We start from the raw sequence: 27,411 nt of genomic DNA, 5'->3' as shown, positions 1-27,411 counted from the left end.
GGCTGGGGCCAGATGTGGGGCTTCTCGTCCCGGCCTCGTGGGGAGCCGGGAGGATGGAGGGGTGCACCGGCAGCAGGGCCACGTGCGCGGACTCGCCGAGGGCACCTGAGCCGTAGCGTCCCAACGCGCGGGACCCACCGGGACGGCTCGGCCCGCTCAGGGCGCCGCATCCCGGCCCGCTCCACTGCTCTGCAGTGGGCGGCCTCGGGGCTCCCGCCTGTCTCCGAGGCTCCCCGCCAGGCCTCCATTTCTACTTCTCGGTACCCCGGCCCTCTCCGCAAAGGGCTCCGCGGGAAGCAGTGCCCTGCCCCCTCCTTTGATCGCCCACTTCAAAGCCTCTCACCGAGGGGCGGCCGCTCCTTCCGCCCGTTTTATGGCTGAGAAGGGTGACACCTGAGACCCTGCTCCGCCCCTTCCCCGGGCACCCAGCCTCCCTCCATCCTCCGTGGCAACGCGGCGCGCCGGGGCTCCGCGCCTGTCGCCGCCTCCCCTCCCTGCCGCTACTGAGATCCCCTCGGGGGTCTACGCAGCAGAGCAGCAGAGAAAGCGCTTTAATAAAGAGCTCGTGTCAAGTGATTGGCTGCGACCTCTGCCCTCCCCAGCCTCGCGCCCCGGGCTCCTGCTTAACCCTTCGATGCCCACCCTGCGCTTTAAGAGGACCGAGTCTCCCAGAGCCAACTTCCAGTGTCCGCAGACACTACCGGAGCCCGAAACCCGGTGGGGAGTCAGGGCTGGGGGCTGGGTAGGGTGCCGCCCCCTCCCAGCCCCTTCGAGTTGTTCCAGCAGGGGGCGCCCTTGCCTCACTTAGGTGCCAGGCCCCGAACCCCCGGGGCTCCCAGTGGGTCCCTGAGTTCGTAGGGGTCACACTGGATCCAGTTCAGGCTTCAGTGGAGCCGCAGTTCGGCCGCCCATTCTCTTCCCCAGCTCCGGCTTGCGAACAGGGATTCACCCGCTGGTGGTGTCGCCGGGCGTCCGGCACCAAGGAGTCGAGTGCACCCGGTCAGGTTGGGAAGGGGTGGAAACTTGCATGACCTGACCCTGGGGTTCGGACTGCAGGACCTGAGACTCCGGCGTGTGCGCCCCGGGCCTGGCGCCCCCGCTGTCCTGAGAGCCCAATCCTAGCGCTAGCGCTCTGTCCGCCTCCCCATCCTCCCGCTGGCGCGGGGCAAGCTATCTGGGCGCCCAACGAACCCCGGACCCACCCACGGGGCCAGATACTGAGGCCGGGGGGGGGGGGCGGAGGGTGGTGGTGGGAATGCAGGGCCCGAGCTCGGGGCCCCCCAGGTGGGGTGGGAGGCGGGGCGGGAGGCGGGGCCACCTCACTCTTGGGCAGGGGCGGGACCGCGCAGGGTATAAAAGCTGCTCGCACGGGAGACCAGGCCAGCTTCGGGGTTGTCCTGGGACGTGTCCTGTTTCCTGAGCCTCACGATCGGGCGAAGGCGGCCGCATCTCTTTCGACTAAAAGACTCAGCGTCCAGTGCTCCAGCCGAAGGATCTAAGGGGACCGCCACCAGCGCCGCCACCATGCCCAACTTCTCTGGCAACTGGAAGATCATTCGATCGGAAAACTTCGAGGATTTGCTCAAAGTGCTGGGTAAGATTTTCCAGGGCCGGGGAGAGGAGTGGGGACGCCGGAGTCCTCGGAGGTGGGTACGAGAAAGAAAGGGGGGCTGGAAGCAGGGCGTGGGAGGCTGGGCGCCTGCATCCTCAGGAAAAGGAACCGCACACCTGGGTCCCGGGGCGCGGGGCCGGGACGCCCAAATGCTGCCTTCTCCGGCGGGGCGCCCACCGATGCCAGCTCCTGCTGTGACTCAGCCTGTGAATCAAGCAGAGCCCGAGGTCGGTACCCCTTGGGGTGGGGCTGAGGGCCCTCTGTAGTTCATTCAGAAGCTGCAAACCCTGCATCCGGGCAGGGAGCCTGGGTCCCTACCCCACCGGGCCCCCTCGGACACATCCCAGCCTCCTTCCCCTGTCTCTGCCGGTAACCCCGTTCCCAGGGCAGGTTCATTACCTCTCTTCTCCCCTCTCCACCCATCAGGTGACCCGGTAGATCCGGTACCCCAGCACCCTCTTGGTCCCCCTTCTTCCCCCCTTCAGCACTTTCCATTCTGCTCCTCCCACCCCATCTGTGAGACAAATATTTTCCTACAGTGAGCAGCTCCAAAGTCCTAAAATCGCTCTGGATAATTATCACTTTCTTCAATTTCAACAAATGGCTTCGTGTGTAAACCCCCCACCCCACCCCCTTTCTGAATCCGAGTTCTTTTCCCTCCCTCCCTGGAGACACACTGCAGCCCAGCTGGGTGTGCTGGATAAGGGTGGGGGAAGTTGAACCCACCCAGAAGGCCCTTCCCAACTGTACCCTCTGGGGTCTGGGGAAGGGGCGAAAGCAGAAAAGGACTGAAGAGGGGCTCTGGGAAGAGATAGATTAGCTAAGCAATTGGGAGGGCCCCTGGGAGCGCTGGAACCATCCATTTCTGGACTGAACAGGGAGATGCCAGGTGGGCCGGGGGGCAGGGGTGCGCTGAGTGGGCTGGGAGCTGTAGGAGTGAATCTGGACCTAGGAAGGGTCTGAAATGCTATGGGGGAAGCGGCCGTTTCCATCCTTCCTTGCTGTTAGTTCTTCTTGCACTCTAACCACTGTACTTGCAATCATGGCAGTCTTTCTTGCTCCGCCCTTAAAGAAATTAAAGACCGAAAGGACAGAAATTTTCCTTTCAGAAAGCCTAGATACCATTCCCTCCCCCTTCTTCTCTGGGTTCTGGCCTCTCCCCACAGTGGATGAGGCAGTGGCCTGCCCGCCACCCCCACCCCCCCCAGCCCCAGCTGGAGAATAAGATGTAAAGCCCAACCCTGTTGTCTGTCTGTCTTCGTCTGTTTGTCCTCCCTGCAGGGTCTCTCAGAGCCACGTGCCCTCCTCAGGTCCTGCTGGGGGACAGATTGAAAACAGACCCGTTAGACAAACACAGTCCCGAGTCAGCCAAGGTCTGCTGAGCCCGGCCCCCGCTCCACAGGCCACAGAGGCTAGCTGGAGGGGCGGCTCCTCGGAGCCCAGCAGCCTTGCGTCCACGCAAACCCTAGTCCCTTCTCACCCCTTTGTCCTAGTCACGGGTCGCTCTCCTGGTGAGGGACGCGTAGGTATTTGGAGGGTTACCAGCCCATCCAGTATGGTGGTCATGGCACGGAGCAGCTTCTGCCTCTGCCACAGGACAGGTAGATGTTAGCAGGATGGACCTACCAGGTGGCCACAGAGAGGGATGGAGTGAGTCGTGTCTCCTCTACCAAGTCAGTCGGACCTGGAACCAGTCATTTCTCCCTGGGCCTGAGCCAGAAGCGGGCTCCTGGGCCTCCCTCCCTCCCACTCCCTCTGTCTGGACCATAGTGGGTCTGCTGTGGCGGCTGAGGGGAAAGAGGATTTGTTTCTAGGAACCCAGGTCTGGAGAAGGGCCGGGAAGTCTGGGCCAGATCAGGGTGGAGACTCCCGCTCACCTGGCCCAGCCCAGCTTGCCCCCGCGTCCCCACCCACTGCTTCTCTGAGGGGTTCTGCTCCAGTACAGGGCCAGAGGCTGGAACAGGCCAAGGGGTGTGGAGCTTAGATTGGGCTCTGGCCAGAGGTGCCTCCCTGCCTGCTTTTCTTCCTGTCACAGGGGGGCTCCTGGCTCCCCTACCCCTTTTAGCAGAGAGAAGGGGTCCAATCTAGGAAAGGATATGGGGGACAGGCTCAGGTACTCTGAATGAGAAGGCCCCAGCTGGGTGATCCTGGAGTCAGGGACGCATCAGGGGAGGGGAGGGAGGGGAGGGCCGTGTCCCTTTCTGTTCCTTGAGGGGAGAGGGGCGTGGGAGCCTTCCAGGGGGGCAGGTGAGCAGGAGTCTGATGCAGGGAACTTTCAGCCCTGGCTCTGGTTTTTGCTTTGCCTTCCTTCGATCAGTGAAAATAACAACAACCGTAAGAATAGCTACCGTTGCCTGGAAATTTAAAGATATGCCTGGCAGTGCGCCTCAGGTCCTAAACACGCCTCATCCCGTTTGCTGGGCTTTAGAAGAAGCTTTTGTTTCCACTTGACAATTGAGGGATCTAAGGCTCAGAGAGGTTAAGCCATTTGCCCAGGGTCACCCAGCCTGCAAGGGAGGCTGAGCCAGGTGGAAGCCGGCCTAGTGCATCTTACTGCAGAGCCTCTGGCTCCCCCAGGCTTCGGGCCACCTCTTCCCCTGCTGAAATTCCCTGCTCCTTCTCACCCTGGGGAAGGACAGAGATTGGGCAAATGAAGGCCTACCTAGCTAGCACCAGCCGGGGCGGGTGGATAGGGCGGAGAGGGAAGTGGTCCTTACTACCGGGACACAAATGGTGAGGCCTGCCTGGGGAGGGGTGAACACACAGTGGCTCTGGTGAGCGCACCCCAGCAGAAGGGCTCAAGCAGGGTGGACCAAGGGCCAAAAGAGAGGTGGACAGAGCCATGCTGAGGGTGCCTGCTGGGCGAGGGGAAGGGGAAAACTGCCCTGGGAACTGGAGAGTGGAAGCTGCGATGGGCCTGCTGACTCATCAGGTGGGGTGTGGCTAGGAGCAGGTTCCTGGGGCGGGACACAGCCTTGCTGCCCCTCCTCCCTGACCCCCACCACCTGCACCACCTGCCCTCCCTTCAGGGTGCTTTCTGGGAAACCCAGGCAGACTGTCCCCTGCCCCAGCTGTCCCACTGGGGGTGTGACTGATGCCTGGGGGCCTCTGTCGTCCCCTGCAGGGGTCAATGTCATGCTGAGGAAGATCGCTGTGGCTGCAGCCTCCAAGCCAGCAGTAGAGATCAAACAGGAGGGGGACACCTTCTACATCAAAACCTCCACCACCGTGCGGACCACGGAGATTAACTTCAAGATCGGAGAAGAATTCGAGGAGCAGACTGTGGATGGCAGACCCTGCAAGGTGAGGCTCCAGGGACATGGCGTCTGTTGTCCCCGCCTATCAGCATGCCACTCTGGGTCTTTTCCTGGACTCCGTCCACTCTCCATTTCCAGGGGAGAAAGTCCCCAGGTAGTGGTGGCACGTACAAAGGGGGTACCTCCCAGCCCTCTCGCTGCACTGTCCCTGCTGTGGGCCCAGCGCACGTGGCCATCCCTCTCTTGCAGAGCCTGGTGAAATGGGAGAGTGAGAACAAAATGGTCTGTGAGCAGAGGCTTTTGAAGGGAGAGGGTCCCAAGACCTCGTGGACCAGAGAGCTGACCAATGATGGGGAGCTGATCCTGGTAAGGCCTGTCTCCTCCCCGCTAAGAGAGAGCCCGTGGCTCCCTGCAGAGATTTTTCTGGGTGCAGGGGGTTCAAAGACAATTCTGGTTGGTCCCCCCCATGGGGCTGCCATCCCTGCCCTGTTCGGTGCCCTTCTCAGGGAACAATAGACACACACTGAGGGGCCCTCACAGTTCTCCAGGGGCTGTCCCTGGTGGGTGGAGGATGGACCCCTGGGCTTTGTTGCCATCCTCCCTCCCAGGCATTTGGGGACCAGTTCTTACCTGTCAGTCCTGAGCCCAGAAGCAGGTTTGGGTCTGGAGACCAAGCAGAGTAGCTCTGGTCAGCTCTCTTCCTCCCCTCAAGCCTGGGGGCCTCCCAGGCTGACACCGACTCTGTCCTTCCAGACCATGACAGCGGACGATATTGTGTGCACCAGAGTGTACGTCCGAGAGTGAGTGGCAGTGCGTGCAGAGACGCCCGAACACACCGCCAACGCCAGCCCACGCTCCTGCTCCGCTGCCCCATTCCTTCCTTGTAGGCTAGCTTTCCCCCCACCCCATCACATGCCCAGGGTGCTGGGAGCTTCCTCAGGGGCTCTGCTCCTTCGGCCCCTCCTGCCCTCCCTGTACCAACAAAGGGATGGATTGCAAGAGCCCAGATCACCCATTCCGGAATCACTCCCCGTCCCCCCACTCCCCGTCCACGTCAGCCCCAAAGCAGCCCAGAGCACAGCCCCTCTCTCTGAGGGCCCTCTGGCTTCTACACTTTGTTCCTGTAGCCTGCACCGTGTAGGATATTTATTGGATAATTTTATTAAAATGTTTTAAAAAATATAACCTGTCCTTGGCTCATTGGCAAGTTCAACCTTGGCTCTGAACTGCAGTGTGGGAGCTGAGGTCCCAGCAGCAGGGATGAGTTCCAACCCTTCCCCTCCCCCTTCTCACCACCACCCCTTCATTTGCTGCGGAATCCATGAGCATCCATGAGCATGGCTTCCTTGGTCCCCCCTCTGGCTTCCAAGGTCACCAGGGCCTCCTCCCCCTGACCTCTCAGGGAGCGCTGGCCACCCAGGAGCTGAGTCCCACCTCCTCCCACATTCTCCATGATGGTGACACAGCTTCCTCCTCCAATTGTTCTCCTCTCTCCTCTGGCCTCCGTCTGGTGGCGACCCAGGCCTGGCCTCGGCCTCCCACGTGTCCCAGATGAGCTCATCGACACCCCAGCTGGCCTTGCCCCTGCCCAGGTCTCTGCTGTGTCTCCCACACACCTTCTGCCTGGCTCCTCCACCTTCCAGGCCCCGGGGGCCTCCTCCCAGCCGTCTCCCTGAACCTCCATACACAGGTCTACACCACGTGTTCCCAGATTCCATCCCGGCCTCACATGCCTGCCCTCCTTGCCCAGGCCCACTGCCCTAGGCCAGATTTTGTCATCGCCCGTCATGTTTTACACAGCAGCAGCTTCTGACTGGTTTTCTGTCCTGTTCTTCCCTTTATGTGGCGGGATCGAGTGAAATGGACACAAGTGTTGGAATAAGAGTTCCGAATTCTGGTTCTGCCACTTGCTATTTATGTCACTTCAGACAAGTTACTTAGTTTCTCTGAGCCTTAGTTGTTGTGTGTGTGTGTGTGTGTGTGTGGTTTTTTTTTTTAAACACAAAATAATGTGATTTCATGGCCTACCTACTGAGAAGTTTCAGTTTGGTTGGGTGTGGCTTCCGGGTTGCTGAAGTCCAGGGCTTCGACGAAGGTTGTCAACCTCTCCCTCTGGCTCAGTCCTGCTCATCTGTTTCTTCTGTGCATTGGCCATAGCCAGTCCTGTGACACAGACGTTGCCTCTAAGTCATGGGAAATTGGCCTCAGATGCCCTAGGCTTACATCGTACGCATGAGTTCCAAAGGAAGAAGGACTCTCTCCCAGGGTCCAAACGAACTCAGTTTGGTTCTGCTTAAATCACATGACCGTCCCTTGGACTAGTTCCTCCTGGACGGGCAAGGGGCCGAGTGACCGGCTAGGCCTGGACCTCATGGCACAGCCATGGCCAAGGCACAGGCGGGGCACTAACTGGCAGCCCAGCCAAGCCCCACCAGAGGAAAGGAGCTGTTCCAATGAAGAGGGCTGCCATGATTAGGTTTCTAATCTATAAAATAGCAGTTCTATCTAACAACTACCTCATGAGGGTGATGTAATAGTTAAATAAACATCACTAGGTACCTGGCACTTCGCAATAGAGAACCCTCCAAAAATGACGGTCATACTTCTCTGATGCACCCTCCACCGTGTGGCCTGTGTGTGTTTGGGGGGGGGGGGTGTACTCTAAAACACAAGTTTTCTGATGTCAGTGCCGCGTTCAAAAATAAAAAGTTCTCTTAGCTGCAGCCCCTCTTTGTCCAGAACAAAGTCCAAACTGGCCCTAGTGGCCCCTACCCCTTCCTGCATGGGCCCCTCCCAGCAGGCCTCACCCCCCCACAGCCTGCTCTGCATGCAATCCACCCTCTGGCCACTGGCACCCCGGCTGCTGCAAAGCTCAGCTCCCCGCGCAGCCTGCAGCGGCCTCTCCCTGACTGCACTGGGCTGACAGTCAGTGGTCATGCTTCACAGCCTGTGTTAGCGGGTGAGCTGCTGCCTGCAAGATGCGGTGCCCGGGGGCTCAGGGCCAGGGAGTTGGGGAGACAGCCTCCAGAGTCTTTGGGCAACTGAGAGCCCTCTCTGAGTGTGGGGTGGGGGAGGTGAGGGAGGTGAGGGGCCCTTTCACTTATTCATCCCGCTATAGAAGCTGAGCACCCTGCTAGGTGCTGGGAGCAGAAATAAATAAAATGGACAAGATCTCTGCCCTCATGGGGCCTGTGGGGGAGACAGACCTTGAATGGGGAAAGATAGACAATTAAAAAATAAGTGCTCCGGGGCCAGCCTGGGGGCTCAGGCGGTTAGAGCTCCATGCTCCTAACTCTGAAGGCTGCCGGTTCGATTCTCACATGGGCCAGTGGGCTCTCAACCACAAGGTTGCTGGTTCGATTCCTTGACTCCCACAAGGGATGGTGGGCAGCGCCCCCTGCAACTAGCAACTGCAACTGGACCTGGAGCTGAGCTGCGCCCTCCACAACTAAGACTGAAAGGACAACAACTTGAAGCTGAACAGCACCCTCCACAACTAAGATTGAAAGGACAACAACTTGACTTGGAATAAAGTCCTGGAAGTACACACTGTTCCCCAATAAAGTCCTGCTCCCCTTCCCCAATAAAATCTAAAAAAAAAAAAAAAAATAAGTGCACCAATAAATGATTGCACACTGGGTGCTGTGAGGGAGAGGGAGAGCATGATAGAGGGGACCTATTTAGATTGGGGGTGGGCAGAGGGGTGCGAGAGCAGGTGTTCTGGAGGAAGAAGCACTCAGGGGTCCTGAAGCAGCTGGGGGGGTGCAGCAGAGGGGAAGGTCCTCTGGGCAGAGGAACCCCAGGAGAAAGGTCTGAGGGGTGCAGGGCGGCTGGTGCCACTGCCAGCAGCCAGACTGATCTGAAGCCCACAGTATTTCTTACTTTATCCTAAGAGCAATGAGAAGCCATCGAAGGATTTTAAACATGGGCTGGCATCCCATTTGTGTTTTTAGGTCTCTGGTGGAGATGGGTGGGAGAAAGGGGGGGTGAAGGCAGAGCCAGCAGGAGGCTGGTGAGGTGCTCAGCAGAGGGGAGAAGGGCGGTGGGGGGCACGGCGGGGGGGGGGGGGCAGCACGGCCTCACTGATGCATCAGAGAGCAGGTGAGGGGAGTGAGAGACAGGGAGGTACTGACATGGCTCTCAGGCTCCTGGCCTGCCTGGGCTTTCTGGATGTGAGTTTTCTGTTCGTTTTAATCCTGAAGACCCCTCACTCCTGGGTCTGAGCCCCCATTCTGTCCTTTGTGCTTCCCTCCTCCCCTGTCTGTCGCCCTCTCCTTGACTCCAGCTCCATCTGACCTCCATCCAGGCTGCGGGCTCCAGGCTCCCCCTTCCTACCGTAGCTTGACCTGCCCCTTCCATCCAGTAGACCTTCAGGCCCCGCCCCTTCCCGGGCCCAGGGGGCTGCAGCTGTCTGCCAGTGTGCTCAGGAGTTTCCCCGCTCTTGTTTGTCTGCCTAGCTTGTCTCTTTCTGGACCAAAGATGCTGAGAAGGGCAGAGAGAAGAGGTGGGTTGCTCTTTTCAGGGAGATCCCAGAAGGCAGGGACTGGGTCTCCCCATCAGAGTGGGGGTTACCTGAGGGCAGTGGCTGTAGGGCCCATCTGAGACGGGTTCCCTGCTTGGCTCTAGTTCTCCAGCATTTTCCCCGCTCCTCAAGAAGACAGGGAAGTGACTGTCCTGGCCCAGAGATTGGATCAGGGTGGGGCCACCTCACCCTTCTGGCCCCGCCCGTGAGAAAAGCCCTCCAGCTTCCCGCCCATCCCCAAGGCCCTCTTGGGCTTCTCTTCCGTTACCTGGGCCTGCATTGCTCAGGGGTGCGTTTGCGAGGACACATGCAGGAAACTCCATCCCCAGCCTACACCCCCCAAATTGTGAGATCTCCGTGGGCGGGCAATCTTCTCTAAAGTCCTAACTTCTCAGAGCCCAACACCAAGAGGCTGAGAGTCCCAGGCAGCAGGGAAGCCTGGGCACTGAGCCCAGGGGAAGGGGGCAAAGACAGTGGGGCATGTGTGATTCTGCCCCGGGCTTGGGGGCTCACGGACATGGGAGGGGCACGGACAGGCCCTGGGAAAGTCTGACCAACATTTTCCAGAAACTGAGGTGCACGTGTGGGCACACACACCCAGGACAGGAGCATGGTGCTGAGGGAAAGGCCGAGCAATGCCACAACCACAGGGTTCAGGGCACAGCTGAGACCAGACAGGAGAAAGCCTGAGGGGAGCCCCAGGCCCAGGGTGGTGCCTCTTGATGAGACGGGATTGTAATGGTGGCACTAAGTCTTCTATTTTGATCATTCTAATTATATCAGAGATCCAAATCTCAAAATAGAGGATTTAGTGCCACCATTACAATCCTGTCTCATCATCTCTGAGGCCCCCAGAACCCAAGGACAAGTCCATGCTTATATGTGGCAGGAAGAGCGAAGTTACAGGAACCCACTAGGGAGGGACTGGCAGAAGCGGGGGCCAGAGACGGGGGTGGGGAGAGGGGAGAGAGAGGGACAGAGAGGAGCAGGGAGAGGAGAGGGAGAGAGGGAAAGAAAGAGAGACAGGGAGGGAGAGAGAGGGAAAGAAGGGCAGCGAGATGGAGAGAGAGAAACAGGGAGGATGAGAGAGCAAGACGGAGAGAGACAGGGGAGAGAGGGAGACAGGGAAAGGGGAGAGAGAGGGAAGGAGAGAGTCGCTGAGGGAGAGACAGGCTGGGAGGAGAGGAAGTGAGGAGGCTGGGAGATGGGGACACGGGAGACTGCAGGGGGCGAGGAGGGGGAGGAGGTGCAGACCAGCCAGGAGGAGAGGAGGACCGGGAAGAAAGGGCCCCAGGGGTGGGGTCAGAGGAGGGGGCGTACTGGTCAGGCCCTCTGACCCCAGGTCTCACAAAAGGCTGCCTCAGGCCCAAGATGGATGGGACTGGGGCCGCCCTGCCCTTTGTGGCGGGCGATGAAAGCGAGCAGGCTCTGAGCAGGGCCCCCCACCTCCGGTTGGCTCCCCTTCCCCTCCCTGTGGTGACTTCTGGAGGCTTCAAGTGTTAGTGGGGGTGGGGGAGAGGCTGAGGGGAGAGGGAGGAGCCAAGTCCAGCCAGGTATTTCTCCTGGCTGGGCCAGTCATGCCTGAGAAAAACGGGGGACAGAGTAAAGAGGGGGACCTGGGGTTCCCTCCATCTGTATAGGAAGTGAATCAGTCATGTGCAAATAAGATGCAAACACAGTGTCTATAGAGCCGAGCAGAGGTGCCTGAGACTTCGGAGTGAGGCCCGCGTCCCCTGCTCAGGCCGTGTTACCTCTCCTTTGGGCCTGCCATTGCCCTCCTGACCTCTTGGCTGCTTCCTGCCCCTGGCCCCTTGGCGCTGCCAGTCGAGAAACCAGTTCTGTTCCTGCCTGGATAAGGATCTCTGGGCTGGGCTGGTCCCAGGCAGCGGCAGAAACCTGGCAGGCTGACAGCGCCCCCGCCCCCCGCCTGGCTGCCAAGACTCCCCACTCCAGGCCCACCGAGGGGGCCACCCTCCCTCACCATCTCCCCCGTCCAGTACCACCTTCCTCCAGCCCCTGGGCAGACTCCCTGGGTGTCTATTCTTAGTCTGCCCTGCTCCAGGCCGAGCTTTGTAGCTCCTCCAGAACGAGGGGACCTAGAGGAACCCCTCCTCCAGCTCTGGCTCCAGCCCCCAGTAAGTGTCCAAGCCCTTCTCCCCCAGTGGCACTTGGACCCCCCAGAGTGCCTTGCCAGCCCCATTCTCGCTGGAGAAGTTCTCCTCAGAAGAGCCTTGTAGGAGGCAGGGTCTGTCCCCTGGCTTTTTCCCTGGGTGTCCCAGGAGCCAGGTCCCCTTCCTCCCACCCCACTCCCGTTTCCCATTCCCTGCACCATCTCTGCCCCTCGCCCTCCCCGGGGTCCCCACAGGGCCTGGACAATCACTCCCTGCCCTCTGCCCAGTCACTGGCACTGCAGGGGGTAGGGTGAGAGGGGGTGGACCCCATGTAACCCCAGCCCATGGCCTCCCCTGGAAGGACCATTCATTTGCTGGGACATTCTGGTCCCTTTCTCGTCCCTTGGAGCTGCAGCCTCCCACTCATCCAACTAGAGGGACGCCAAAAGGTCATCTCCTCCATTCCTCTGCCTCCTCATCTCACGTCTGCCTGACCTCTGCCCCTACCCAGCGTCCCAGAAACTTCACTGCTCCCAGCCAGCCGTAGGCTTGGCCAGCCTCTCCCAACTTCCCCCAGGGATCCAGCCACTTACAGGGGCAGGGGGCATCCAAAAGCAGAGAGGAGGGGAGCTCTGGGGGCGGCAGGAGGAGACTGCAGCTCCCACCCCTGCCCTGGAGGTGAGCAGGTGTGTCAAGCCAGGCTGGGATTCAAGCTGGTGACTCAAGCTGGAGCAGCCTGACAGCTGCCGTCGTCGTCCTCCACCTCAGGCCCTCCCTTCCGGACACCGAGGTTGAACCTTAGAAGCTGGGAATTCTAGAACCAGAGAACAGAGCCCCAGAAGGAGGGGCCCTCGGGGATCATGCCTGGAGAGGAAACTGAGAACCAGAAAAGGGTGTGGTGCACCTGGGGAAATCCCTGGTAGCCTGGGGGGTGGGGGCGGCTGCTTGGGGTCCCTACAGAGCAGCATGGCCCTCCCACATCTTCTCCCTCTCCTTCAGTGTGGAGAGAAATGTTAGTCCCAGAGTCTGTCTTCCAGCTCTCACCCTGCACTGCCCCTCACTGGGCCTCTCTCCTCCTTCTGGGCTGCAGATTAGAAAGCCAGGCCAGGTGTGGGGCCCTCCGGCTCAGGTGGGCGATTAGGGGCTAAGGTTTCAGCAGGAGCCTGAGAGCCCAGTGATCCAGGGCCCAGCCTGGGGGAGGGACCCTGGAGGAGATTCCTCAGGGCCGGACCCAGCCCCCAACCCACCTCAGCCCACCAGAGACAGGGGTGTGCCTGAGTCTAAGGAGACCCAAGGCCAGCTCCTCCCCTACAGGTGTCATCACTGATTTCAGGGTCCTTCAAAGGCAGGACCCAGGCCCAGGCCTGGGCTCGGGCAGGCGGGCAGCACTTATTCTCCACCTACCATTTATGGAGCTTCAGCTCTGTGCCAGACACACTGGTGAGCGGGGCCCACACATCCATCGCTGACACAGAGCTAGCTCCCCTCCATCCTTCCTCCCCTCCATCCTTCCATCCATTGAGGGGATGTTTCCTGAGCTCCTACTGGGTGCCATGTGTGTCGTCTCACACTGCCCCCAGTCCCAGAGCCAGGATGGGACCTCCACGACAAGCTCTGTGGGACATGGAGGCCAGGAGGGCCGTCTCTTGCCTTGGCCAGACTCTGCCACCCTCTGCCAGCCTCAGGCTGCTCAGGTCTTAGCCCCAGCCCCTTTCCTCACAGCTGTGTACAGAGGCTAAATCTTTCAGTGAAACTTTCCTGTGATTGTCCTTCTGTCATCACAGCCTGACTGAGAAGCCAGCCAAGGACCTGTGGAAACACAGAGGCAGAAAGGCGAGGTCACCATGTCTGGCAGTCTCATGATAACCCAGCTGCGTCCCACAGCTTAACAGAGAAGCCAGTCCACCCTCCACAGCCTCCCCATTGCCCCCGTTCCTCCAGGGAAGTCCTTCCTGAGGGCTAACTCAAGTGCCCTCCTGCTGTAGCTTCAGCTCCCTGGGGATGGAACCCAGAAGACAGGCTCCTTTCCTCTAGGGGCTTCAGGGACGAGGAAGGGAGGCCCGTGGATGCACCCAGGTGGGGACACTTCTCCGCTGCTCTCGCTCTCACCGTTCTTCTCTTTTCCTCTCCTCCACCCCTCATGCTCTCCCCTTCCCTCCTCTCCCCTCAGTCCCCACTGCAGCTCCTGGCTGGGAGCCAGCATTGTTCCTGCCTGGCTCCCGTCCCCTCCCCCGCCCCCAGCCCACGGGGTACCACCAGGCCAGGCGCTGCTGCTGTAGCCCAGGCTGGGGGTGAGGGCCTGTTTCGTCCCATCCGCTGCTTCCTCATCACTCCGCCCTTCTAGCCCCCACTGATGGCCCCCACCCCGCCATAGATGGCCGGGGAGCTTGGATTACTCAGGGCCCCCGGTTATTTTTAATGCCACCAGCTCAGAAGATAAATATACCTCCCCTCCCCCAGCTGCCCTGCACAGACCAACCCCCGCCCCCACTCCCACAGATTCCTTCCTTCTCCCAACATTCATCCAGCCTCCTCACACCCGACTCAGCTCTAATCCTTCTCCTCACATGCCCTCCTTGTGGATCCCCCTTTGGCCCTGGACCCCCAAATCCCACAGATGAGGTGGGAGGTGTCCTGCTGTCCTGGCTCCACCCCGTGCCTTCCTTAGACTTCACATCCAGCAAAGGGCATCCCTGGGGGGCGTGGGCAGGGCAGGACTCAGCCCTGGGAGGAGGCGCTGGACAAGCTCCTCTCCTGCAGGGGACCTGCCTCCTTGGCCAGGGGGTGGGGGCTGCTGCCTCTCCCTCTCCTTTGCCCCACTCCACTTCACTTTGATCCTGGGATGCAGGCAAGTTCTTCGCGGACTTAATCGCCAGGCCTCTTGCTTTGGCCCTCAGGCAATGGCTCCGGGCAGGGACCGCAGCTCTCCAGGAAGGACAGAGAGGTACCTTGGGATCGAGACGGATTGTTCATCCTGCATTGTTGGAGTCCCTGGGATTGAAGAAGCCAGCAAGATCCACTAGGACAGCCCCTAAAACGAATCACCCGAGTGGCTAGCGGGTCCGTGCTCCAGTAACAGGGCGAGTGCGCCCTCTGGTGGCAGCCTGCGCAGAGCGGCAACGAATCTCCTTTGGCTGGCACGTGGGCCGGGTACCATCCCCCGCGCAGGCATGTTCTGCTTCCTGGGTCCACATAAGAGAAGCCTGGGCCCTTTTACCCAACGGCCGTTCAGATACTTAAGATGCCTCACGCTATGTATTTATTTTCGAACATTTCACGTTCTCTATCAATAAAGAATTATATTACACACAGGGGCTACCTCTACTCCCTTGCGTCCCCTTCCACCTCCCCAGACCACTGTACTCTCCTTTACCTTCATCAATACTTCGCCTTTCAGAAATGTTTTTACTACACCTGTACGTCTCTCCAACTAGCACGTTCTTTTGCAGCGTTCAGGTCAACGGGCGTCTGCTGTGCGTGTTTACTGTGGCTGCCTCCCTTCTCAGCACCACGTCCTCCAGCCTCATCTGAAGCGTCTCCACACTTACGCTGAATAAACGCACCTCTGATCGTGAAAAATTAAAAACCCTGACAGTGCCAAGACCATGCGCAGCAGTGGGGATGCTTTCCTACCAGGTTCTCGGCGACCCGTCCTCCTCCTGCCATCATCACCTTCTTTCCCAGGCTTACTCTGAACTCTGAGTTCAAGGTCCTAGCTGTGTGATCTTGGACAGGTTACTTAACCTCTCTGAGTTGTTTCCTCAGACAGACAACCATAGAAGACAATGATAACACCTGCCTCCCTACTTTAAATCTTTCGAAGTTTAAAAAAAATCCCGTTCTCCAGGGAACGTAGCTTTTCTTGGGCCAATAGCGACCCCTGGTGGCCATGCCCCGCTGCAGTCCCTTCTACTTGCTGCAACATGGAAAGACCTAAACTGAGGCAGGATGAGGCAGCTTGCTTCTTTGCAGGTTGCTCATCCAAATCACAGACCCAGAGGGACATCTCATCCTTCTGAACAACCTCGTCCATGCTCAAGGCCCTCCGTTATCCACCCACGCGTGCATCATCCTTCTAAATTGTGGCTCCAGCCCTCATGTCTCCCCATGCTACCCGGTTACCCTTCAATTCAGGCTAAAACCTCAACTGCCTTGCTGTGAACATGAGAGAAAGGGAAGGCAGCCCCACCATCCCTCCAGTTGGGAAAGAGAAAATGAAGAGAGAAGAAGCACTTCTGTCCTCGAGCACCAGCTCCAAGCCTCCCTCCTGGGGACAGGGAAAAGCAGCAGGGAAAGGCAGGGTGCAGCCCCTACCCAGAGTTCTCAGGGAAAGCCGGACTTCTGGGGGGGCGGGGGCTGAGCCTTCTGTCTGCTAGGCTGACCACTCTCTCTCAGCCTCTCCACATCCCACCTGCCTTCTCTCACCTAGAATGGGACAGAGGTAAGTCCTACAGGGTGGGTCCGGAGACTTTGTTTGGGACATGCTGGCATCAGAAGCTGCTATGTTTAGTTTTGGCGCTTAGCTGCAATCCTGAGACTTGAATAGATTCCAAAAGTCTTCATCGAAAATCATTACAAGTTCCCTTACCATCCGGTTAGCCTCCTCTGGGGTCAATGCCAACCCATGAAGGTCTCTCTTTAAATACAGTATCCAGAACAACACTCCAGGTGTGGCGGGAAGTGGGACTGTCACCGCCTCTGATCTGGACACAGTCCAACTATTGGTCACTTATGTCCTTTTCACTTTTTTTTAAAAAAAAAGATTTTATTGGGGAAGGGGAACAGGACTTTATTGGGGAACAGTGTGTACTTCCAGGACTTTTTTCCAAGTCAAGTTGTTGTCCTTTCAGTCTTAGTTGTGGAGGGCACAGCTCAGCTCCAGGTCCAGTTGCAGTTGCTAGTTGCAGGGGGCGCAGCTCACCATCCCTTGCGGGACTCGAGGAATCGAACTGGCAACCTTGCGGTTAAGAGCCCACTGGCCCATGTGGGAATCGAACCGGCAGCCCTCGGAGTTAGGAGCTTGGAGCTCTAACCGCCTGAGCCACCGGGCCGGCCCTCCTTCTCACTTTTTAGGCAGCCACTTCCCGTGCCAGTCCATAACAAGCTGTGGGCTGCTAACCCCGCAGGTTTTCTTCACTAGAAAAGCCGTACTCTTTACTCTTCCTTTTTATGCTTTTTTTTTAAGCCAAAAGTAAAAATTTCCATTTATCCCTATTAAATGTCATCTGGTGGTTTTTTTTTCCTATTCTGTCAAAATCTAAGCCTCAGTTCTTGCATAATCTATGGATTTGATAAATGCAGCTTCTATGTTTTCATTCCAGTCTTGAATAAAAACTCGTGACAGTCAGGACCAAGGACAGAACCTGGGGGGGGGCAGTCCACAGAGCTCTCCTCAGCTGGCTCATGGACACCTCTGGGGACATCCCTGGCACCCGCCAGTGTAGTGTCACCTGGTCAAGGGACACAGGATGTGCAGCCAAACGCCTCACAAGAGTCCCTGTAGTCTGGTGCAAGCGTGGGGGAGCGAGGCCACCGGGGCCACCTGTGCCTGTGGAGTGCCGGCCAGCCCCCTGCAAGGCCTTGTTTTCCTCATTCCTCCTTGCCTCAAATGCCCTCACATGTTATCCACTCCGAATGTGCTAAGCACTGATGCAGTGTTTGCTGGAACCCACCTTCTCCTGCCTCGGGACAACCAACTCTTCTCCCTCATTCTGGACCATTGCTGCCCCCCATGAGCTCCAAACCTCGCCCACAGTGGCTCATGGGAGGCGCGTTCAGGTTTGCTCCAGCTTCATGGCGTTCGTGGTGATGAACCTCAGAAGGCTATGTGCAAAGACCGCCACAGCTGGTCTTGTTGGATTCGCAGAACAAACTTATGGGCCTGGGTAAGTAGTAACCTCCTTGACCAAGTCGGTACACTGAGGCTCGCTTAGAGAAGTCCCGTGACTTGCCCAAGGTCATTCAGCGAGACAGTTCAAAAGTCAGACCCACTGCTCTTTGCACGACACACAAGTGTCCCTCCTCTGCGTGAGACTGAGGAGCCCAGGAGAGAATTTCACCCCCATGTCACCCCTTCTCTCCACGGGACCCCCTTGAGGACCCCAGGGATCCCAAGTATTCAGCCTCTCTCTTCCCATAGTGAGGAGCTGGAAGAGGAGGTTGGGACCCCAGTCACCTCTCCTGGACACAACTCTTGGGGAGCCCCGAGCCCAAACATAACGGCAGGGTTTGTGAGGTGATGTGAAGCTGGAGAAGCCTCAGCCACCCCCCACTCCGCCCCCATGGGCCCTCCTGGCCTCCATTCCGCATACCTGTAAAGAATTCCGAAGCCCAGCTGGCCTGGGGATGAGGCATTGACCTTGCTGTAGGCGCCCCCACCCCCTACCCAAAAGCCCTCTCCATTCTCTGTGCTCCCCCAGCTCGCTGACAACACCCTGGTAACTGACTAAGTGGTACAATCATCTTATTATATCTACCCCACCCCCAGACTATGAGCGCCCATTACTGTTGCCCTCACATCACCAAAATGTGAGCTCCTCCAGGGCTGGGGCACCGGGCTGACACATAGTAGGTGCTCAGTGAACACCTGTAGTGCTATAGCGGATTGATGTGAGCAGAAATTCCTTCCCCAAGATCCCCTCGGTCTCATTATCTCTGACTGTCCCCCTCCTGTCCTGCTTCCCCTTTACATGCCCCAAACCTTACCTGTCCCTCACCATCCAGCTCAAGGACCCCTCCTTCTCCAGGTCTTCCCAGGTATTTCTATCCTCAGCGAGCTGTCCGCTTCCTGAAAGTGTAGAGCCATCAAAGGGATGCTTTGAGGATGCAGTCAGATAACGTAAGCAGAATGGTACAAGGTGATTTGGCCCATCACAAAGGCTCAATGAATCTGGGCAAGTTGTGATAAAGGAAAGGGGTGCTTCTTTCTGCTTCCTCTTGTTGGCCTGTCCTGCTAGCCACCAGGGGGCGACCTCTGCCCAAAAGTCCTGGACACCCAGGACAGGATGGGGTGCCGCTCCCTGAGAACTGGCGGAGGCCTTGAACTACCTGAGGTGGGTGGGTGAACCTCAGGCAACGTGGAATAGCTGCAGGAAGGATGGAGGTGAGTAATGAGGAAAGTATCCTTTTGTCCAATCTCTCCATTTCCTGATGGAGACAGGCCATAGGGCGTGTGTGCTGCGTCTCCCAATATGACCTATCTGTTCTCGTTTTCCAGGCAGTGTGTCTTTTACCTCTCTCTGCAACGTTTCCTTCTGCCAGTATTTCAGGAGGGTGAGCATTTGCTATTTACAAAAAACATGGCCACATCTATCCTTTTACAGTCCGTGAGATTTCCATCATTGCTCCCATTCTGTGGATGAAGAAACTGAGTCTTAGAGGAATTCAGCAAGTGATACTCTCTTGGGTGTGCTGAGTAACTGATACTCGCGTCCTCTCCCAGCCTGAATCCCCTGGTCCCCCACCCCCACCCCGCTCAGTTCTGTGCATAATCTGCTTTTACCCGGGGTTATGACCCGTCCTCACCGCGCCCTCCCTCAGAAAGCCACCACCATCGGATCAGATTCTCCCTCAGTTCCACTCTCCATCCGGCACACCCTGTGGCAGGAACAGGCTGCCGCTGTTCCTCCAACCTCTAAGGGGTTAAGGCCTGGGTCCCGCCCCTCCCCCCCGCCCCCCGCCAGGCTGGCGGGGGTATGAATAGCCTTGCTCCCACCCCCGACTCTGGGTCGCTAGGGCTGCTCCTTGCCCCTCCTTCTCATTGTCCCCATCGGTCCCTTTTCCCTTTCGTCCTAAAAGCTCTGAGAACCGCTGGCTTCTCCCGGTATCCCGCGTCTCTCCACCTTCGGTGGATCAGGATGGAGGGCTGCCTGGGGGAGGAATCTTTTCAGATGTGGGGGCTCAACCGGCGCCTGGAGGCCTACCTGGCCCGGGTCAAGGCGCTGGAGGAGCATTACGAGCTGCTCAGCGCGGAGCTCGTCGGTCTCCGGGCACAGTCCGGGGACGCCTCCTGGCGGGCCCGTGCCGACGAGGAGCTGGCCGCCCTGCGTGCTCTCGTCGACCAGCGCTGGCGGGAGAAGCACGCGGCCGAGGTGGCGCGCGACAACCTGGAGGAAGAAGTGCAGAGCGTGGCGGGCCGGTGCCAGCAGCAGCGGCTGGCGCGCGAGCGGACGGCGGAGGAGGTGGCCCGCAGCCGGCGCGCGGTCGAGGCGGAGAAGTGCGCGCAGGCCTGGCTGAGCCGCCGGGCCACGGAGCTGGAGCGCGAGCTAGAGGAGCTGCGCGCCGCGCACGAGCAGGAGCGCATCGACCTGACGGCGCCCGCCGCCGGGGCCCCCAGCTTGCCGGTGCCGCCCCGCGGGTCGCCCGCGCCGGGGCCCGACGTGGAGGAGCTGGCCCTGCGGCTGGGCGAGGCGTGGCGCGGGGCGGTGCGCGGCTACCAGGAGCGCGTCGCGCGCATGGAAACCGCGCTGGGCCAGGCCCGCCAGCGGCTGGGCCGCGTGGTGCAGGGCGCCCGCGAGGGGCGCCTGGAGCTGCAGCAGCTGCAGGCCGAGCGCGGCGGCCTCCAGGAGCGCAGGGCAGCCCTGGAGCAGAGGTTGGAGGGCCGCTGGCAGGAGCGGCTGCAGGCCACTGAGAAGTTCCAGGTGAGGAGGTGGGGGGCCGGCGAGACTAGGCTTGGAAAAGTCCCTACAGGGGCTCAGAGACCTTCTGGGGTAGAGAGTGGGGGGTGGGGTGGCTGGCCATTCAGGGACCACTTCTTAGGAAACTCAGGGCCGGTGCCAGAGGCCCTAGACTTTCACAACTCCCTTTAGAGTAGGGTGGGAATGAATGATGAGGTTCAGAGCCTTCTCAAATCACACCCCCTGGAAGGTGCAGCAGTCCCCCACTGTCCAGATGGCCCCTTCAGACGCCCCTGGGGCCTTCCCGAGGCTCTGCTGTCACTTGCAAGATGCCCAGATTCCCTCTCAGCGCTGAGTATCAATCTCCGAGTTCCAAACCGCCCTCCTTCCCATGACAGGTGGGGCTGTGGGGCCCTGGATGAGGGGCCACCCGCGCTTGTCCATGTCATGGCTTCTGGACTCCCTGAGCACATTCCAGAAGCCTGGGACAGCTGCACACACACACACACACACACACACTGCACAGATGTGACCAGCAGCTGAGAAAACAGCCCCCTGCCTGGGGCAGACAGATCTCTCCTTGGCCACCTCCCCACCCCTCCTCTCAGAAGAGACAGATTCCAGAACATGTGGGAAGTGGCGGGGGTGGGGGCCTGGTGTGAGGAGCAAAGGACAGTGATTGGGACCAGGGCGGTTTGGCTTCCCAGGCTGCAGGCTCCAAGCCTCTTGATTAATCACTTTTCCCTCTGCTCCCACTTTTTTTCCTCTCCTGCTCTCTGTAACCCGTCTCCTCTCCTCCCTCACGCCCCCCCTTCCTGTGGGAGCGGAACTCCGAGAGCATGTGCAGCCCCTTAATCTGCATCCTGGCCGTGGGAGGCTGAGAGGGGCCCCTGCTCTCTGGGAGGCTGCGAGGGGGTTCTCGAATCTGCTGGGCTGACAAATCCATAAGGTGCAGCAGCCCCAGGGCGGGGGGGGGGGGGGGGGATGCAGGTTAGTCAGCAGGCAGGCCCCCGCCCTCACTGACTGCCTCTGGCTTGCTCTACAGCTGGCCGTGGGGGCCCTGGAGCAGGAGAAACAGGGCCTCCAGAGTCAGATTGCCCAGATCCTGGAAGGTCGGCAGCAGCTGGCACATCTCAAGATGTCCCTCAGCCTGGAGGTGGCCACGTACAGGTACGGGCTGACCCCAACCCGCCCGGTACACAGGTGCACACACATGTGGGGGCAGAGGCTCCTCCGCGACTGGGCCCAGAGTCACAGGGGCAGCGGCTCTGCCACCACTAGGTTCTGTGACGCCAGGCTGATCCCTTCCACACCAAGACAGGTCCCACCTGAGCCCACCTGCTTCCCCATGGGGTCAGATCCAGGGAAGTACCCTGTGCCCAGGAAATCCCCCAAGGAGAGGTGATGTTGCTGAGTGAAACGGCCGAGGAGAGACGGGGCACGTGTGGGCCATCCGCATCCAGACCCTTACCCCCAGGGACTGAAAAGCCCCATCTGTATGTGTGTGCTCGCACCAACGGGGTACCGCCTTGGGCAACCTCAGAAGGGAGGAACTGCAGGTGTGAGGCAGTGGCACTGGCTTGCACTGACAGAAGACGGGCTGGGTGACGACCAAGGCCCCTTCCATCCTGAATGTCTTGGGTCCTGACTCCTCTTGAGCCCTGTCGAGTCCCTTGGCCCTGCCCAGCTCTTCTGGCCACATCCAAGTTGGCTCAGGAAAGGCTACGACTGAGCAGGTGCTGCTTCTTTAGCTGTGTGGCTTTGCGCAAACTCACAGCCTCTTCTGGGAAACTGGCCTGGTTGGCTGAGGTTCCAGTGAAGGAGCCTGAGGAAGGGGCCTTGCCACTGGGAAGGGCTGCATCTACCAAGCCCCCAGGGCGAGGCCCAGGGCTGGACGTGCCATGTGGAAATGCCCCCAGAATCCACTGGCAAACAAAGGCAGGCATCCTGGGATGGGGAGGGGAGGCAGGGCCCAGAGAGGAAGGTCGGTAAGGACCCAGAGAGGAGGAAGGAGCAGCTGCAGGAGCTCAGAGGGCAGGGTGCTACGCGGAAGTAGGGAGGTGAGCCCGCAGACAATTCCAGCCAGACTTGGTCATGAGGAAAAGCTGAGAGCCGCTGCTGAGTGGACCCTGCCGAGTTGATTGGTTCCCCCTCTGCCTGTTGGTCCCTTCCTCCTCAGTCCCCATGGGGCACTGAGGCAGGGACATGGACATAAAGACCTCCATTGCGCTGGGAGGCTTGGGCTCCAGAGCACTTAGAGGTCCCCAAGATGAGGGCCTTGACCCCAATCAAACCACTCAGGGGAGGGGTCTGGGCAGCTTAACCTCTGAGTTTTGAGGCATGAAAAGGATTTGGAGAGAGGGAGCTGAATTCTTTTGCTTTTGTCTGTGACTAGCTCTGGGGGCCCTGGGGAAGGAGGAGGGAGCCTATCCCATGGGAACAGCCTGAGAATTCCCACTTCCCCTGGGAAGCCCCCTCCTCAGACCCTCCAGATGGCTTGTGGACAATGGCAGCCATTAGCATGAGAATGGCCCCCCCACACCGAGGATGAGGTCATTGGCCTGGGGTGGGGAGGGGGGAACAAGCCTAAGCAATATGTGGGTGTGTGTACACTGTGTCCGCTGTGTGGGAATCAGCTTGTGTGTCTGTGAGCCCAGCTGTGTGTCCCAAATATGTGTGACTGTGTGACCAAGTATGTGATGTCTGGGTATGTGACCCTGTGGTTTTGTGTACACAGCCCGTAGAGCCCCCTCTGTGGCTTTTGTGCGGTGCTGTGAAAATGACGAGGCCTGCATTGCCAGGGTTTTCCCTGGTGCGCTTGCCCACAGGCCTGTGGGTAGAAAGCTGACCCAGCTTTCCCTTCCTCACCCCCAGGACCCTCCTAGAGGCTGAGAACTCCCGGCTGCAGACACCCGATAGTGGTTCCAAGGCTTCCTTCAGCTTCCAGGGTAAGAGTTGGGGCCATGTTCCCCCTCCCCGAAACTCTACCCTCCTTAGCTATTTACACCCCAGAGTCACGCCTTTCCTGAGAGGTACCAGTCTAAGTCTCGAGTCCTTGCCCCCCAACAACAGCTCAGGCTGACTCAGCCCAGACAGAGGGGGCGAGGGCAGGGCCCATGGGCATTCTTGCCAGAAGTAGTCGCTCATCTGTGACACCATGCCCCCTGCCAGGACGTACTGACTCTGTTTCTTTTCTTCTGCCTTTCCAGACCCCAAGCTGGAGCTGCATTTCCCTAGGACCCCAGAGAGCCGGCGTCTGGGTCCTTTGCTCTCTGTCCTGAGCCCTACTCCCCTGTCCTCACCCTTACCTGATACCCTTGAGATACCTGTGCCAACCTTTCTGAAGAGCCGGGAAACCCTCCAGGCCCGTACCCCCACCTTGGCCAGCACTCCCATCCCACCCACACATCAGGCCCCCTTCCCTGCTACAGATGGAGAGATCAGAGCCCAGGGTGGCCCTCCCTCTGTGTTCCACTCACAGGCTGGGAGTCGACAGGTTGCACAGGCCATGCCCGCCAGCATCCTGCCGGGACCAGAGGAGCCTGGGGGCAAGCAGCGAGAGGCCAGTCCAGGCCAGTCCCCTGAGGATCATGCTTCCTTGGCCCAACCCCTCGGTCCTGACCACCCCAGTTTAGAGGCCAAAGATGGAGAACCCAGTGAGTCTAGAGTATGCAGCAGATTCCAGGAGGAAGGTGAAGGGCAAATCTGGGAGCTGGCAGAGAAAGAAACAGCCATGGAGGTCAAAGTGGTAAGCAGCTTGCAACAGGAAACACCGCCAGAGGGGGATATGGGCATGAAGGGAATCCAGAATGCCCAGGGTCTTTTGAAAAAAGAAACTCTGAAGTCTCTGGAAGAGGAGATTCAAGAACCCCTGATGTCTCTGGAAAAACAGAGCCATGAGACACTGAGCTCTCTAGAGAAGGAGACTCAAGAATCTCTGAGGTTTTTAGAAGATGAGAGCTTAGAAACACTACGGAGTCTAGGAAAGGAGAAGCAAGAGCAATTGAAGTCTTTAGAAGAAAAGGAGATGGAGATAGTGAACACTCTAGAAAAAGAGACTCTAGAACGACTTAAGCCGATAGGAAAAGAGGACACACAGACATTGCAACCTCTAGAAAAGGAGAACCAAGAATTAGTGAGGTCTCTAGAAGAGAACTTTGAGACACTGACAGCTCTAGAAAAACAGAATCAAGAGCCATTGCGGTCTCTAGAAGAAGAGGACCAAGAGACAATGAGACCTCTAGAAAAAGAGAACCAGGAGCCACTGAGGTCGCTAGGAGATGAGAACCAGGAGATCATGGGACCTGTTGAAAAGGAGATTCAACAGCCACCGAGGTCTCTAGGAGAAGACCAGACAACATTAAGACCTCTGGAAAAGGTGGAACCAGAGCCACTGAAGTCTCCTGGAAAAGACCAGGAGATATTTAGACCTCTTGAAAAAGAGAATCAAGAGTTATTAAAAGAAGAGAGTGTAGAGGAAGTAAGATGTTTAGAAACTGAGAATCTAGAACCACTAAAGTCTGCAGGAGAAGATCTGGAAATATTGAAATCTATAGATGCTCAAGAGCCATTGTGGTCTCTAGAAGAAGCGAATCCGGAGACAGCAAAACCTCTAGAAAAGGAAATTCAGGAACAGCTGGAATCTGTGGAAGAGAGCCAAGAGTCCCTGAGGGCTCTAGAAGAGGAGAATCAAGAATCACTGAGATCTCTGGGAGAGGAAGGACAGGAGCTGCCGCTGTCTGCAAACCAGCAGAGGTGGGAAGGTGTGGTGGTGGGGGATCAAGAACTGGGCCAGGAAATGCCCCCTGGGAGGGCTGGAGTGGACACAGAGGACGACGCAGAGCTGGACCTGAGGGAGCAGGGTGGCTTTGCTGCACAGGAGGACTGTGTGGATGAGGGAGAGCTGCAGCTGACTACCGCAGGGGGGGCGTGGAGTGCAGGTGAGGAGCACCCAGGGAGCCCTGAGCCCAAGGAGCAGAGGGTCCCAGCTGAGGGATCCAGTGGGGAGGGAGACGTTGAGGGCCTCCAGGACACTGAAGGGCAGCCAGGGCAGGTGGGGGACCCAGGTCTCCGAGCTCCCTGGGAAATGTCAGAGGTGACAGAGCCTGTGTTGGAAGGTGAGGATGAGGCCCCAGGGGATGGCCGAGCCTCCCCAGAGGTCACCTTGGGGTTGGAGACAGCCGTGGGTGAGTCTGCTGCAGGAGCCGAGCAGGGACCCGAGCAGGAGGCGGTGGGGCTGGAGGACCCAGGCCACCTGGGCAGAGAGCAGGTGACAGAGCCACTCCTGGGGGAGGAATGTTTGGAGGCACAGGGGGTGCAGGGCTTGGAAGGGCCCAGAAAGGACCTAGAGGAGGCAGCTGCTCTGGAACCAGAACTTTCCATGCTGCCCATGCAGAACGGAGCCCCCCTGGAGTCCCCCGGGGCTGGGCAGGGGTTGGAGCCTGAGGTCTCCTGGGGAGCAGAGACGGTGTTCCCTGCTGAGAACTTGTGCCATGATGGAGGTGATGCCCCTCTACCCAGGCCCCCGGGGTCAGAGGGAACTGAGGGGGGTGCAGAACCAGTGCTGGGGGCCCCCACCCCCATCCCCAAAGATGCCCCTGGGTCCCAGCCCCCCACTGAGGGGAACCAGGAGGCTATCTGGGGGCTGGAGGGCAGGGCCGGAGGCCTGGGAAAGGTGGAGGACGAGCAGGAGGAGCTGGGTTCCGGGGAGTTCCCTGAGGGCCTCCAGGACGAGGGCGAGGGCGAGGACAGCAGGGAGGAGAGTGAGGCTGATGGGCTGGGGGAGACCCTTCCTCATTCCACCCCCCTGGGCCTCTACCTCCAGTCCCCTGCCTCACCCCAGTGGGACCCGGCTGGAGAGCAGAGGCCCTCCCCTCAAGGGGAGACCAGGAAGGAAGGCTGGGGTCCTGCTGTCCTGGCCTCTGAGGGCCAAGGGGCCCACCTGGAGGAGGAGGAGGGGAGGGGAGATGACGATGACGATGAGGAACGGGGCCAGGACTCTGACCTGTTGGAGGAATTTGAGGACCTGGGCACTGAGGCTTCTCTCCTTCCTGGGGACCCCGGGGAGGTGATGGGACCTCTGGGCCAGGTGTCCCAGCTGCTACTGCAGCCTGCAGCCTGGGGTCAGGATGGGGAGTCTGATGGGTTTGCTGATGAGGAAGCCAGTGGGGAGGAGGGAGAGGAGGAGGAGGGGCGGGAGCCCGGGGCTGGGCAGTGGGGGCCCAGCTCCTCTGCCCGCGGCCTCCAGGCCCTGAGCAGCCCTCAGAGAGCGAAGCTCCTGGGCTCTGAGACAGTGGATGTCAGCATCCCCTGGGACGAGAGCTTGAGGGGCGCAGCGGCCTGTCCCCCCGTGACTGCCCTGGGGGCTGAGTCCCAGGACAGCACTGAACCCTCGGGCTCAGAGGAGGAGTCTGAGGCTGCTCCCTTGGAGAGGGAGGACCCAGTCCCTGGCCCTCTGGGGACCCTCAGTGGGACCATGGACACCCCTGGTGTCAATGGCCAGGGACCCAGCTTGAAGGATGAGTTGGAGCACGTGAATGGGGGGGTGGTGAGCTGGCTGGAGCAGCCTGACACAGCAGGGCAGGGGAAACTGGGGGCCCCTGGGGGGGACCGAGGGAGCCCTTTGGAGGAGGAGGAGGGGGGTGCCCTGAAGACCCCCTGGGCAGGTGCTCCTCTTCACCTGGGCCCTGGCCAGTTCCTGCAGTTCACCCAGAGGGAAGGAGACACAGATTCCTGGTCCTCGGGGGAGGACTAGGGACAGTGCAGACAGACGTGGGTGGGGACATGTCCTCAGGCCCCCGCACCCCGGCTCGGGGCTAGCACCTTAACAAATGATCTCACTTGTGGTCTCTGTCTGAAAGGCCTGGGTGGCCAAGGTGAGTGGGTGTGACAAAGGGACCTGTCCTGAGAATGGAGCCTCCAGGAATAAAAGCAGCCCCTCAGCCCATGCAAACGGGGACACCGTGCCTGCAGTGTCCCATGAAGTTGAAGCCAGCTGATCCCTATAGCATTAGGCCCCTTTTCCTTGCACCCCTTTTCCTCCCCATCCTTTCAGCAGGAAAGGCCTGGGCCGGTGGCTCCTCTAAGGCAAGGGGGCTCACCAGCCCTGCCCCTCCTCACTGCACCCTATGGGGGTGCTCCTACGGCCTGACTCCCCATATTCCTGCCCTGATGGCCCTGTCTGGCTCGGCCCTGCCTAAATAAAGTAATGCCTCCACCTGCAAAGTCTGGACTCTTCCTTCCTCAATTCAGGGGGTCCTCAGGGGCATGGGAGCTGGGGAGGCAGGAGATGCTG

The 27,411-nt window shown here is 59.3% G+C and overlaps 2 protein-coding genes and 1 long non-coding RNA gene across 6 annotated transcripts; 2 read left to right on the top strand and 1 right to left on the bottom strand.

Moving 5' to 3' along the window:
• Positions 1 to 534: 534 nt before the first annotated feature.
• Positions 535 to 19,562, bottom strand: LOC141568460 (uncharacterized). 3 transcript variants are annotated; one of them, XR_016021799.1, is made up of 6 exons: positions 19,425 to 19,562; positions 18,208 to 18,853; positions 6,898 to 7,032; positions 5,500 to 5,615; positions 2,853 to 5,121; positions 535 to 2,677 (listed from the first exon to the last, which is right to left on the bottom strand). It is a non-coding gene; the product is annotated as an uncharacterized LOC141568460 (long non-coding RNA). The 3 variants fall into 3 exon arrangements; XR_016021798.1 differs by having other exon boundaries at positions 535 to 5,121; positions 18,208 to 18,289; positions 18,735 to 18,853; XR_016021797.1 differs by having other exon boundaries at positions 535 to 5,121.
• Positions 1,462 to 5,674, top strand: CRABP2 (cellular retinoic acid binding protein 2). The gene is made up of 4 exons (XM_019711184.3): positions 1,462 to 1,594; positions 4,737 to 4,915; positions 5,119 to 5,235; positions 5,623 to 5,674. Exons 1-4 carry the CDS (start codon positions 1,525 to 1,527, stop codon positions 5,671 to 5,673), a joined length of 417 nt encoding a protein of 138 aa, XP_019566743.1. The 5' UTR covers positions 1,462 to 1,524; the 3' UTR covers position 5,674.
• On the top strand, positions 19,219 to 27,341 carry NES (nestin). Of its 2 annotated transcripts, none has more exons than XM_074318545.2 (4): positions 19,219 to 20,141; positions 21,163 to 21,287; positions 22,992 to 23,065; positions 23,327 to 27,341. In XM_074318545.2, the coding sequence occupies exons 1-4, from the start codon at positions 19,359 to 19,361 to the stop codon at positions 26,869 to 26,871; spliced, it is 4,527 nt and encodes a 1,508-aa protein (XP_074174646.2). In that variant the 5' UTR covers positions 19,219 to 19,358; the 3' UTR covers positions 26,872 to 27,341. The 2 variants fall into 2 exon arrangements, with proteins under 2 accessions (XP_074174646.2, XP_074174647.2); XM_074318546.2 differs by lacking the exon at positions 19,219 to 20,141 and adding an exon at positions 20,296 to 21,066.
• The last annotated feature ends 70 nt before the right edge of the window (positions 27,342 to 27,411 follow it).

The sequence above is a fragment of the Rhinolophus sinicus genome, chromosome 7 (assembly GCF_057876585.1).
Source record: "Rhinolophus sinicus isolate RSI-liver-muscle chromosome 7, RSI-T2T, whole genome shotgun sequence".
Lineage (NCBI taxonomy): Eukaryota > Metazoa > Chordata > Mammalia > Chiroptera > Rhinolophidae > Rhinolophus > Rhinolophus sinicus.
Note: the sequence above shows the minus strand (reverse complement) of the source record. Positions and strands in the feature narration are given on the sequence as shown.